General features: G+C 40.3%; 1 protein-coding gene across 5 annotated transcripts in view; it reads left to right on the plus strand.

Moving 5' to 3' along the window:
- cadm1b (cell adhesion molecule 1b) overlaps positions 1-13614 on the plus strand; it is a 169887-nt gene extending 156273 nt beyond the window's left edge. For all 5 annotated transcript variants that reach the window (XM_005937875.3, XM_014338609.2, XM_005937874.3 and 2 more), the window contains 2 exons: positions 9724-9852; positions 10020-13614. In XM_005937875.3, coding sequence (XP_005937937.1) covers positions 9724-9852; positions 10020-10138 — 248 coding nt within the window. In that variant the 3' untranslated portion in view covers positions 10139-13614. The remainder of the gene's footprint in view (positions 1-9723; positions 9853-10019) is intronic.
- Positions 13615-14704: the final 1090 nt, after the last annotated feature.

Here is a 14704-nt window from a genome sequence, read left to right on the forward strand (position 1 = left end):
CAATCTGAGCAATTCAAATTCAAATTTAACTTATTCAAATTCAGTTTCTGATGGCACAGATTTCTGCCCATAGTGAACAACTTTCTAATTTGACCTCAGTGAACAGTTTGCTGCTGAGTTTATGGGCTCGGTCCCTCATGTAAAAAAAAAAAAAAAAAAATGAAACAAGAATTAGGCCCATTTTGTAAATCCGCATCGTACTTTTCAGAAAGAAGGGTTATCCAGAGTGTGCTCATTGGTGGAGTTGGAGATTAACAGCCTGAGCTACTCTTTTGTGGTCATGTCCAGGGGCGTAATTTCCAGAGGGGGTTAGGGAGGTTATGACCTCCCCAATAATCAGACCCAACAAATATAAGAATTATCAAGTATCTTGCATAAATAGGCTGTTGATTTTCTTTACTCATTTCAGGTATTACCAGCAAAATAGTTGCTAATCATCAGGGAATTTACCTAGATTTATTTATTTATGTAGACAGAGATCTTGACCCCCCCAATGTTCAGCACAAAGTTACGGTCATGGTCATGTCCTGCTTCAAAAAAGGATTTCCCATGGGTGCTGTCACGGTAACTATGTCCATTATTATTTTATTCTCTCTGTGAGGTTACAGTCGGCCTTTGCATGGAGTTTTTAATATATATGTAGAGACTGAGAAGAGTCACTTGGACAGATGTATTCAATAAAATAAATAAATACATAAATATGTTCTGTTTAAGAAAGTCTGTGAGGCGTACACTTTTTTTACGTTCAACGCACCACATACACATTTTATGACTAGCAGGGGTTCAGATTACCATTTTGTGGGATGATGAAGTGTAACAACCAGCATAAGTCCACATGAGAAGGCAGGCTTCTCTGCCATTACCGTCTTTGGCTATGGCCTCACAAACTGCCCAGAACCTTGAAAAATTACTCTAAGGTGGTACCTGGTGCATTAAAATGTGATGCCAAAGGGACTAAGCATCAGTATATGAGTTGGGAATGAGACAAGGTATGGAGGAGGATTTCTGAAAGCAGTCAACCAACTCCTGCTCCTTTTTGTGGATCAAAAAAATTGAAAAAATGTTATTTTGCTTGGTAGACTTTTTTATTTATTTTTAAAATATTTTTTTGGTGATGTTTTTTCCCCTTGGTGAAGCCTCAGAAGCATCACCCCCAGACCTAAAGCACAGAAAGTCACAGTTGTTTGCCTTCTGTGCTGTTTCATGTTCAGAAAGTTTCACAGGAGTTCATTGTGTCAGGTCTTCCAGTGTCTGAAAAGATGCAGAGAGTGTGTGTTTGTGTGTCTGTGTCGACCACCGGGGAGAGATAAGTCACTGCTTGAACTTGCGCCAGACATATCGCGCTAAATGCACATAGTATGTGGCTGTTCGGGAGAAATTCATTTCAGTTTGAAAGAAGGAGAATGTTGTCTTCAGGATGGACAACCGACCTTCACAGCATCACAGAAACAAAAAAAATAGTATGCATCTAGCATGCTGTCAGTGGGTGTATTTTTTGTGGGCAGAGGGTCAGAATTTATCCAGAATCTCCAGCTCTGGAGGAATAAAGGGAGTCTGTGCCGATAATGCTCCAGCTCGTCAGATGCTCAGAGATGATCCAAGGCAGGGACATCATATCCTGGCTAAGCCTCCAGTAACCCACCCCCTCCCTTTCCCCCAGCTTGCTGAGAGGAGCCAGAGGAAAGACATGGAACAGGGAATTATCTTGTAGACTTGATTGAACACACCCTATGTTTCAGCGTATCTGCAGTCCAGAGTAAATTGTTGTTTATCATGCTGCAGCAGAACCTCTGCTGATTAATCTGTAGGACCAAAGGAAAGGCGGGAAGGAGGTTGGGGTTAATTTTTTCTTTTTTGTTACCCATAATTTGACAGTTTCAGCTCGATATCCTCGCTGAAAATTGTTCTTAAGATTTGAGTTGATAAAAATGTTAATGCAGTCATGTGAGCTTAAACAGCACCAGCTTCTCCAGCTACATTCATGCTAGAATAGCTTGTTGCTGGGTGTTGTTTAACCTGAAATGACCTGCAGACACTGTTTGGAGAGGAAAAAAATATTTAGGTTGCAAACGTGACTAGAATTATTCACTAAATAATAAATAATTTATGTAGGATTACAACACAATTAAACACAATATTTCTTTTGCTAACTAAACATGGCTTTGGGTTGTTATGAGTTAAAGGTGGATTTCTTAAGTCTTCATCCTTCTGGTTTATAGAAGGTGCAAAGCTGTAAATTAGCTGCCAATAAGCTTTGCAAGTAAACACCACACTGGCTTCTATACAGCACCCTTTGGACTTAATAATACTACTAACAATAATGTAGGTTTATTACGTGCTTGGCGAAGCTGTCAGGGATTTATAGATCTTTATGACTTTAACATGCAGCTGCACTGAATACAAACATGACTTCAGGGCCCGACCTGAACATGGGTTTGTCTGTTTTTTAGTGAATAAGTCACGCAATGTAATGCCAGACAGTATTATAGGAATCCATCTCTGGCAGGTTTTCAAGCATGTTTTCCAGCAGTTTAGTCATTGACAGGTTTTCCACTTCTGTTTAGTCTTGGGAGTCAAGTCTTAACTCCTGTACGCTATTGACTTCAACAAAGACTGTTAGGAGTGCATTTAGTATTCAGCATAATTAGTCATTAAACATTTACCAGCGTTGTTTTAACTCTCACATGTATCATTTTTTTTCTTTGAAGTATTTCATTGGAAAAATTAAAGAATCATTTAGAAATGCTAATTAGGTTTTTCTCACGTTTGTTTACTCTGACTCCCATACGCAATTGTTTTTTTTCCCTTCCTGCCTTTTTTTTATTTATTTAAAAGAGTTATTAGAAACAGAAAAAACATATATTTTAATGGTCCATTTTAATTGGTCTCCAGGGAAATGGTTAGTATGCCAACCCACCCTGAAGTTAAGATAGATAGATAGATAGATAGATAGATAGATAGATAGATAGATAGATAGATAGATAGATAGATAGATAGATAGATAGATAGATAGATAGATAGGAGTGTTCTTGGCACATTAGGGTTTCAAGGCTGAATGTTATGTTTCTCACACTGTGTCTTTTGTGGCACCTCGCCTTGGTCAACTCTAGCAAACTCTAGCAAAAGAGAAAGGATTTGATTATTTTGTCAACCTTTTCCATTGCCTTGATCTTAACTGGGGTGAAAGCACACAAAACAGAAAGGATGAAGTGTCCATGGGTACTTCTTCCTATTGTGTGCAAAAAATTTGCCAGTCTCAAAAGATACAATAAACAGGGAGGTTAAGTTCAATGGCATAGCTTCCATTCAGCTTCAGTTTTTATTAGTTGCAGTCAGGCCTTCACTTGCATCTGAGCACCTCTGTTAAATGTCACTGTTGTATTGGTACATCTTCGAATCATTGTTTGGGTTATTACAAAAGACACGGGGAATCTATTTAGCGGGCGAGCATTGACATTGGAATTCAGCTGAGGACAATGTTGTGCTCTATTGACGGTCTGCTACAACAGCAATACAAAAAAATGATTTGGTGGAGATTGCCCACGTATGCTCATTTCATTACGTTCATTTCCTTTTCGAATGGCAACAAATACAAGAGCTGCGGATGTTAGCAGTTCAATGCAGTAAAAATGGCTATTGACAGTCCTTAAGTTTACTCTGCAGCAATGCTTCATTGTCCTGCCCTTGTCCTGGAAATAGTTACTCTGAGGCTCTATTCAGTGCAAGTGAAGGGGTTTTTTTTTTGTCTGTATCAATGCACGAGAGTCATTGTTTCAATTATATCCATGTAATTACATCTATAAATTATAATGCGCGTGTGTGTTGGGTTGAAGCATGTGTGCTGAAATTCCTCATTATGTGAGTGGAAAACTATTAAAAGAAAAAGATGGGAAGGCTGAAATCATGTGTCCATGTAATCAACCCAGTGACAGGCCTGCAGCTGTGATCTCTAACAGTGACAGTAGCAGTCAGATAGGATGCTCTGTTACTGACCAGAGAGGCAATTAGTCATTCCAGTACAGAGCTGGAAAGGTGCGACTGTAAAGCATGTGGTACTGGGAGTTCAGCGGAGCAGATTTCACCACCGTGCAGACACAGGCATCAGTTGCAAATCCTCTTTATTCCCCCATAAATCCCCACGGCTGTGCACATCCTGTCAGGACGCCTGTGTGGGCATGTCAGCACTCCCCGACCGAGCCGTGAGCAGAGCTGTGCTGGCGGTATGGACACCAGCCACATTACAGACATAATCAAATTCTACTTAATTCAAGTGAGGCCACAAAGGCTGCTTTAATAATACTGCCTGTCATTTGGAGTTTTTTTTCCTGCTCCTAGCACAGTCGAGTATTATATATATACTGAACATGTATGCCGGAAGGAATCACAATCTTGATCCTGGATGTGCTGGAGCAGTGAGTGACAAAGGCATCATCACAGCAATGTGGACGAATGATAGTGATGTTACAGTAACACTTTATGAGGTAAATCTGCTCCTGCTCCTGTCAGAGATCAGGGTCAGACACAGATCAGCATTTCTGGAGAGGAAACCTTTGTACTGTTTATTTAACGTTGCTATTCTACAATGTTCTGCTTACTCAGTCTTTCATGTGAGCGACATACAACCTTACAGGATCACAAATGAGGTGTGTCCGTAATTTGTGACATGCATACAGGATTCATTGTTGGCAGGTTAAGTGCTGGCTGCAAGTAGGAAAAGAAGGTTTCCTAGTAATCACAAGGTAGCGCTTTCCACCTGCCTGCATGTCAAAACATCTTTAAGTAAACACTAAACTTGATTGGCTCCTGATATTTGGTACGTGTGTGTTTGCATTAGTTAATAAAATGTGTATGAACTTTTTGGTTTCTTTTAATCAAGGTTGAATTATTCTGAAGCATTCAGCAGCTTGCTGGAATCATTTTTTTCAGTTTATTTCATTTGGAGATCTGCTCTGCAGGTGTTAAGCCATGAATTTAATTCACAAAAGGCCCTTTTGTAAAAGGTAGTAATGTTATTACACTTGCATTAGACTATTGTGTGAGAATGTGTTTTTTTAATCTTTTTACAGGGATCTTTAGTCAGGAAGCTCCTCATCAAGTGATGATGAGCCAAAAAATTAAACTTTTGTATAAGTGTGTCATTTTTAAATGGGTTAATCCAGCAATTCACTGTCTGGCACTTATCTATCCACAGGTGGCATTTGTTAAATTGCTGTTAAAGTCTCAAAAAATCTTGAATTCACCTTTTGTGAACCCAAAAGAAGCCTTTTGGTTCCTTTCATCTGACTTAGATATGGCCACCAAATGTATGTAGCAAAGTAGCAAAGGCTGTTTATTGTCAGAAGCTGCTGGCATCACAGAGATAAGCACAAGGTGTCCTTTGGCACTGGTTCTTATAGGAAGGCTGGAGGTGTGTTGGTGGCTTTAGTCACAATTGTCTCAGCCAGGAGATTTTTCAAAGTCACTCACTGCATTTAGGGAGGTCTGTGCTTTGTTTTCAGTCAGCGATTAGCTTCAGTTTTAACCCTTTTTTTGATTATGTTCAGGCACCACAGCTAACCTGTGGTTTGAAGTAAATATCATCCAATGTTAGCCCAGCACTAAAAGAAATAACACTTCAAAATATGCTTCATGGCAAGGGGTCAAGCGCTTATGAATCGACACCAAAAGATACCTAGTATCTCTTTGACAAAATGGAAAAATTTGGTTTCCTCGGAGTGAAAACTGTGTGCTTTATTCTGACTTTTAGCCTCTGATTTGATTCCTTAAAAAACTTCCGAAAACACTGCAAAAAAAGCAAAAAGTAGCATCTTACCAGCAGACCTACCCTGCCTGATAATAGAGAAGAATTCTGAAGACAGAGTAGTGCTTCTCACAGGTACTGACCTTTCTGTTAGGAATTACCGTAAAATGCACTTCAGACATTTGTGTTGCACAGCATTATTTTGCTACTGTTTGATTATCTCCTTGCAAAAAGCTGCAGGCTTCATTATCTATTGTATGTATACTAAATTTAAGACCATGCTTTTGCAGAACATCCTCTGCAGTAAGCACAGAGAGATAAAAATAAAAACTAGTGTTGAGTAGTGTACTTAATGCAGGCAACATGAAATGCAACCAACCATAACAGCTGATACTGTAGGTATTATAGGATTTTTGGTTTCTCTCTGACATTTTTGTGATAGGTCTCGGTGCTTACTCTGGGTGAATTTTTCTACCTGTTAAATAAAACTCTCCCTCGGTGTGCAGAGGCGGCTGAGACCCTGCATGTTTCCTGGTGGATGTGTCAAACGGAAGACAGCAGGGAGCAAGGTGAGGGCAGCAAGGTGTGGGGTGGGGAGTGAGCGAGGGAGGGGAGAGGAGACAGGACGGTTCGCAGGCCATTTAGTGGGTGCATGTTCATTAGCATGGAGCATGGGCTGTTCCCTCTCCTCGGGGAATAAGCCGCGCTATCTGACATCCTCGATACAGTAAACAAACTGCGCCTTGCACATCCCTGCTTCGCACACCCCAACACACAGCAACGGCTTGCTCTGTGAAGACGAGTCCATTTTAAGAGAGCGCTCAACTGAAACACAACTTTTCTCATTAATTAGTTTCATTGTAGCTCCGCTGCTAAGATGTCCCGGTGCTAAGCGAACGCAGCTTAAATAAGGTCTTGTTTTTTAGGCCGAGATCTGCCCGCGTCGCTCGTCTTAGACCCTTCGACTCGACTTATTACGCCCTCGCAGCTTTAAGAAATTCTGAACTCTCCGCTCGTCTTTTATCAAAATCATTCAAGTTCAGAGCATGACTAGTGAGATTGATGGAAAATTGAGCTGCTCCCTCATGCAGCAAAGAACAGTGGAGCCATTCCCTCACCCGCCACTCCTCCATCAGTCCAAATGTGCACAGATATAGACTATTGATAAATGCCTCTGAACTATTCTGAGACTAGAAATTTAAAGGCTTCAAATTTTGCCATGTTCTTCTGTGGTGCACGGATAAATCTGGCTAAGTGCTAGACAGTGATACTCTCTGACACCTGAGGCAGCCACGTATTTCTCTGCATGGGGACACCGGGCGCCAATTTATCTCCAGACTTGTGTCTATTTCTGATGATTGAGCTCTATAACTTCCAGAAATGGCCTCTTAAATCAGACTGTATTTTACAGTGTGTGAACCCTCGCTGAAATTGCAGACAGTGTCTACTGTTTCATGGTGAAATAACTGTCTTAAAACATTTTTCAACATCGCTCACTCAAGGGGCAGCTACATCAGCTATCGAAGCGCTAGAAATATCCACGTAACGAGCTTGGTTCAACAGTGTAACACCACAAATGTATGCTTAGACAGAAGTGTGACTTTAGATATTTTTATTAATTAAACGACTGTTTTAAAGTCCCGAGCCAGCCCTAGTTTCTTTATATTTTATTTTCAATGAGCCAGATTTTCTAGTAATTTTATTAAAGTCTTGAGCGATCGTTCTCCAGACTTTCTGATGGTCTCACTCACCAAACTTAAGAGATGAATCACTGTTGTGTCTACATACAACAGACAACTTAGTTTCTAGCAGCCTGTCACAAAAATGCATAATTTGTTCCCATTTCTTAGTTAAATCTATGAAAAATGCAAAGATAGCACAGTATGACAGGATCAACAGTATATGACAGTGTTTGTGCACCAGTGATTCCTAATGAGACTTGGCATATCTCAGCGTGGTGTGCGCTGTGTCCTTAAAAACCTGGACAAACAGAGGGCAACAGAAGGAGTGGCGGGCCTAAACTCCCTACAGCAGATAAATAGTAAGTCGTGTCCTTAAGAAACAGAAAAAAATCCAGCAAAAACCTCACACAGGACCAGATACGTGCATCTGGCCCTTTTGGACACAGGGAGAAAGGCTAATGTCTTATACAGGCTAAGCCTACTCTTGAAGCCACTGAGGTGTTCGTTGGCGAGGGTGATGCGATGTCTCTGGTATGAATTAACTTATTAAACTTGATACAGTCCAATAACTTCAGCCGTACTCATCTTGTCCTTTAGATTCTTTAATTCCACGATTAACATAGCAGCGCAGGGGTTACAAACTATTTGCCTGCTTCCGATCAAAAACACATCTGCCACTAATTACGGTCACTCAAAAAGTGACCTCTAGCGGCATACATAAGGTATCAATCCAAAATTGGCTCCTACAGGTCTTATGGAGTGATGAATCCAACAGTTGACATTTTTGGTTGAAATCATGGTCAATATTTATGGAGGAAGTCAAGTGAGAGGTGCAACAGTGAGTCTGCAGCCAGCCCTGTCATGGTTTGGAGCATTTCAGCCAGAGGTATTGAGATATTCCTAAAACTGATGGAATTATGAATGCAGAAAAATATAGTCAGATTTTAATCCACCTGGAAAGTATCTGATTGACAACAGCTTCATTTTTCACACTGCCAATGTAGTAAAAGCATACTGGAATAGAAACACACAGTGGCACACTATCAATCACAGATTAGCCTCCCCAGAGTCTGGACCTCAACATCATTGAAGCAGTGTGGGATCATCTTGATAGAGAGTAGAACAAAAAGGCAGCCAACATCCAAAGAAGAGCTTTGAATGTCGTTCAAGAACCTGGAGATCTATTCCTGAGACTACTTAGAGATATTAAAACAAAGTTAAGAATAAAGCTGTTGATACCAAATATTGACTTTCAAGCTTGTAGTAACAGTACAGAAACTATATTTCTGTCTTATGTTCGGTATTTGGATTTTTGTTTGCATGTTTCAGTAACTGCTGCACCTATTTCATGCTATCCTAGCAAAATATAAAGAAATAAAGGGTGAGCTGAGACTTTTGCGAGGTTCTTATTCACTCATTCTTTATCTATGCTGCCCTCATGTCTGTACATGTTACATTCAGGAGCGAGTTAACTTTAGTTAGCACAAAGAACAAGTTACCGCAGAACTCAGAGAAGTAGCCTGGCACACAGTCCCTGTAAATTCACAGTACTTGAATTTGGTTAATTAGTGGAATTTTGTTACCGTAGGCCACAGTAGCCCACCCCCAGCCCCTCATTTACAGGCTTTATGCTAAGTTAAACTAACAGGCTGCAGCCTGTAGCTTGTTATTTACCATGCAGTCACAACAGTGATATCGATTTTCTCATCTAACTGTTGGCGAGAAAGCCCATCTGCCTATTCCCCCAAAATGTTAAACGTCAGTGTTAAATGTAATATGTGAATGGGTTTGGGTTTGAATTTGAATTAACAGGTGCTTAATTTTAAACGGTTTTATAAAACAACCGCATTATAATGCCGCAGATACAGCCTGGAAGGATATTGGTGAGGAAAAATGAAACATTGCTCTGAGTAAAAAGCATCAGTTTGGTTATTAGCAGGCTGAATCAAACTAAACTGAAATGATTTATAGCTTATTTTAAGGATTTAAGCAACATATTGTGAACAGTTTACCTTCCTCTCTGGACCAGCTTGTGCTGTTTTATCATCTATTTTTCATTGGCAAATAACATAAGCTTGCTTTTTTTTCTCAGCAGCTTTTTCAAGAGTTTCCACTCTGTGGTTAGGTCATGCTAAAATGCTCTGAGACAAAACAAACCAATTTCGTTTATTTTGGCAGCCTAATGATATAATAGCCACAGCTTCCAGTGCTGTCCACGTCTCTGTGAAGGTATTAGTTTTGTTGCTGCCTGAGAGGGTTTGCTGATCATGAAATTATTTACGGTTATTGTCCTCTTTTTAGACTCCAGAGCCGGGGAGGGGGCACCGCAGAAAATTGACCACGCTGTCATCGGTGGAGTGGTTGCTGTGGTGATGTTTGCCATCCTCTGCGCGCTCATTGTTCTTGGTCGATACTTTGCCAGACACAAAGGTAAAGCACCGGCAGGGCAATCATACTTGATCATGAACACATCTTAAGCGTTCAAGTGGGTTTTTTTTTGTTGCTTTTTCTTTGTTGCCGATGGAGTACAATGGGACTGAAGTGAACAAGAGAGTGACGAGGCGGCATGCAGCTAATTTGCGTGCGCTCTTTTGCAGGAACTTACTTCACGCATGAAGCCAAAGGGGCGGACGACGCAGCCGATGCGGATACGGCCATCATCAACGCGGAGGGGGGACACAACAACACAGACGAGAAGAAGGAGTATTATATTTAAACTGGACAGGCCAGGAGAGACGGGTGGGGATGCTGGTGGTTGTGATAGTGGTTGTGGTGGTGCTGTAGGAGCATTGTGTCTAACTCTGATTGGTTGAAGATGACTTAAAGGCAGGGAGGGCAATATTTAAAGGGAAGGAGAAGAAAGAAAAAGGCGGGAAAAGTTGGACTGACGTGGTGGCCAAGTGGTAAGAAGAAGAGGTGTTGCTGAGTGTCCTATTCGACCCTTCCTGGACAGCTGGGGCCTATTCTGTACAGTTCAGTTATTTTACAGACAATTTTGTGCCTTGTTCTCTTTCTTTTGTTTGTTTCATTGTTTTCCCCTCACACGCCGGTTGAATTGGATTCGTTTTTTTGTCTTTTATCATGTACTCCACTTGATCTTTTGTTGCATTTGGCTTCGTCTATGTGTGCCGCAGCTAGCTTTGAGCTCATGTACCCAGATACAGCGTGATGAGCCTGCTCCTCAGTGCTTTTTTCTTTTTTTTTGGAGCAATCTACAGAGTTCATTAACTGGAATACGGTGTCAACACATTTCTCCCCGCTGGGTCAAAGTCCAACAGTGCCTGCAAGTTCATCAGAGGCCCCCCCTCCTCCCCACATTCCCTCGTACAGGCAGGTCTGATTGGGTTTCAAGTATTACAGCGCAGATTTCCCTCAGCCCCTTTGAGGTCAGGTTCACTGTGTCGATTACTTATATAACAGTCGTGAGTAATTTTGCTCATCATAGAATGTATTTGTACATGAAGGTGATGTAAAAGTGGCGGTACGTACCATTTCGCACCAAACCACACAGTACAACCAATCTTTTGTGGTTTCTGACGATTAGTCGCTAAGAGGCTTTTGCCCAACTCCACCTACGATATCTCGGCAGCTGTAATGTGCCATGATATACAGTTCTAAGTTCTATATAGCCCTTTCTGTCATTTCTGATTGGGATACATAAATAATGAATCTATAATAGAGAGAGAATAACTCTACACAATGCCTTTTGCTAAGCTTCAGATAAGCTTGATGTCTCTATGATAAATAGAAAACTACAGCCAACAGCCAGCTAGCTTGAGACTTGGCTACCTTGAGCTTCACTGCAGCTTGTAAGTGTAGCTGATTCTACCCCTCTTCAGTAGTTATTGACCCAAAAGACTCTGTTTGCAGGTGTTATTATGGGTCAAACTTTACATTCACACATACACGCCTTACACAAAATAGGTCCTGCTACACTGATCGTAACATTTTATTTAAAGGTATTCATTAGCTGTTGGTATACCCTGCCATGTGTCTGTGCGCTTTTGTTTTAAATATGACATTTGTCACCTTTTCATACCACCCACGTAGTCTACCTTGGACCAAATCTAATAATTATAGTGCGCTTATACAGTATACAGCAAGTATAGCTTGTGTAAAGCATAGAGCTTTGCAGTGAGCTTCTCGCTAAATAACTGACTTTATTTGATGGCACACTATATTGGCCAGTTAACTGGGAGATGTTAAAAGGCCTTGAGTTATTAATTTTCCAAGGTTTTACCCTTTTATTTGCCGTATCTAAGGGAAGAAAGAATATTAGGCCTTCAGTGTTTCCTGCCCATGTAAAATATCCTGGCACGTCTCTGTCAATACAGCACGTGAACAAAAAATTCACAGCTTATTTTTATTTATTTTTTTGCCCTTACCCATACACAAGTATTGCTGCAAATATGAATGAGTTATATTTTCTTGCTGTGTTTTTAGACATTTCACCTTTGATAACTTGCGAGGGCTCTTGGCCATACAAGTTATCAAAGATTTGCAGATAGCTTTAGACTTGGGGGAAAGATAATTTTCTTACTGTCATCCTGCAGCCACAAACCTTCACAGACGAAGTGTCTGCTGTTAGAAATTTCTCTCTTTTTGTTCGACAACACAAATCGGCAGTGTGCACACGGCGCGCGCTTCATCTCTGACTAGAAGAGGAAAATCCGTTTGGTAATTAGCGAGTGATTTCAGTGTATTGCCTAAAATAATGGAGGGAAAAAAAATCTGTAAATGTATTATGAAAAAGGATAACCACTGCCTTAAACCCACCTCTTGATACTTATCATTATAAAGGAAAAGACTGAAGGACTTAATTTAGTGCCTTCTCCTTTGATTTTGAGGCATATGGTTAGTATCATACAGTATCCTCATGTACACTCTTACAGTATACCTTGTATATATCCGTCCTTTCTAACTTACAGGGCCAATACTCATCCCAGTCGTCTGTCCGCGCACCATAGAGCGGCATCACAATTACAACCTGCAGCATAAAAAAGCTGGAATGAGTTTAAAGCTGGAAAAGAAAAATAGTATTGGCAGCTTCCACTGACTAGAATGTTGTATTCCAGGATATAGTACTTGTCTTAATTAATGACCACAAAAAAAGTGTTATTATCTCAGCTTCACTTCATTTATTATTTATTTGGATATTTTCAAGGACAAGGCTCTGTAGTACTGTATTATCAGAGAGGAATACTGTACTTAAAGCTATAATAAGCTACAATAAAAGTAACTTTTCTGGATTGTAGTTACAGTGTCATGGGAACAGTTATGTGCATGACCTTTTTGTTTTCTGGGATTTGATATTTATCTTAAATGGTGATTGCTGCTTTTAATGGGGCAACGTTAAAAGATCGCCGGAAGCATCGTTCTAATTCCGTTTTTGATTTTGTTATTTTGAAATACTTGATATTGAGTATGTTTGTTTTCACTCTCTCAGGTTCATGAGTGTTAATAGTTGTGTTTTTTTGCATCTCAGGTAGAATGCAAATTTATGGCCCCAAGTATATACTGTAGTACCACAGCTATTCGAAAAAGTAAAGAAACCACAGGATGTACATGTTTTTCTCAGTTGTACAAGTTTATGTGTTCTTAATATGGTGCACTGTTACAGTAAACGTTAATTATTTTGCATAGACCTAGTTCACAAAGAAAGAAAAACTAGATTTGTTAAGCAGACAAAAATGATGTACAGTCAGTGTCAACAAAATCACGATGATGTTCATGAAACCTCTTCTTCTTCTTCCTCCTCCACTGTAACATTTTGCTCATGCAGTATCGGTTATTTAGTAATTATAGGATGTGACCACAGACAGTCAATCAAGCATCTGTTTGCATTCATAGATGAAGATGGTGTATTTACTGTGACATGAAGTTTTATCAACGATCTGTAACGTCTTGGATATTTGGATGAACTTTATGTTTAAAGCCTGGGGCGGCGGCGTGGGGAAGGGTCGGGAGCAGGGTGGGTGGGTCGCTTGTTTTATAACCCCACAATGGTTGTTTATGTTGTTGAATCTTAAATTTCTCTCTATTCCCAGGTGGCATATTTTCTTTTGTGTAGTGAAGAGGATGTTTCTCATATGGCCATGCATATTTTGTATTGGTTCACGCCAACATTTTTACAAAAGGAAAAAAAAAAATCAGAAGAGTACTTGTCTTAATAAAAAGATATCAATGTTTAAAGTGGTGTGCCGCTGTGACTTGATCAAAAAACATGGTTTCACTTTGTAGTCTTGTCCTGCTCGGAGACGGCGCTGAATTTATTAACTCGTATCTGTTGTCAAATTCACTCCGCCTGTTTACCATGCTGAATACATTAGCTGGATTGAACCTGCCTGCCTCATCCTGCGCTGCTGATACTCGTCAAACTCACAAAGGAAGAAAGGTCTCGCGTCGAGGCAAAAATACTGTACAGATGCAGATTCGTCGTGGGTGAGCAGCAGCAGTGGCAGCAATCTGATCTCCCATCAGTGACTGACACACGTGGCGTGGCACAGATAGAGGCGAGAAGTGTTTTAAATGACACGATGACTGACATCGACAGGCTTGGGGGCCCCTGTTAAGGGTTCCAGCTGAGCATGTGGATGTTAGTGATTTTGACAAATTGATAGGCATTTTGAGGAACAAGACCTTATTCATAACCATAAGCTATTTCTGTCATCATAATTCTGTCAGTGCCACCATTTCCCATTACTTTAAGTGATCCATCCCAGGTAAAGGTCAATAACATTATTCAAATTTTAATGGGAATAGTTTAACCTTACAAACCAGCCACTTTTCTCCCTTACTCATACAATCACTGCAATATAATGCTTCTCTCAAAGAACATTAGCCGTGTATTGATTTTTTTTCTGTGTGAAATATAGCAGATTATGGGATTTTCTCCATATTTATTCTCGAGGTTAAGCCGTCTAAATTAAAGGCAGGTAGGGCGGCTTGCTGGTTGTCTTGGTGATGTTTCAGTTAGATGCTACTAATCCCATTTAAATGTTCAATTTTAATTTGGAATGACATGTTTAAGTGTAATTAGCACAATGGGGAAATTGAGAGTGAACGAATGTCTAAGCATGGCTTGTTTAGTTGGGTAATTGATTGATTGAGATTGATGGCATGTAGCACTTGGCATGGATGAGGTATAATTAAATGATGTGGGATTAAATAGTGGGTGAACAAAGGCAAATGCAACAGGCTGCACACTTGTCTCCCTGTAAATCACTCCTGTTTAGCACAAATACTTTGACTTTTTTTTGTCAGATTATTAGCAGGAGGACAA

Source organism: Haplochromis burtoni, unplaced genomic scaffold, assembly GCF_018398535.1.
Source record: "Haplochromis burtoni strain Fernald_Lab_line unplaced genomic scaffold, NCSU_Asbu1 Contig_216, whole genome shotgun sequence".
In the NCBI taxonomy this organism is placed as follows: Eukaryota; Metazoa; Chordata; class Actinopteri; order Cichliformes; family Cichlidae; genus Haplochromis; species Haplochromis burtoni.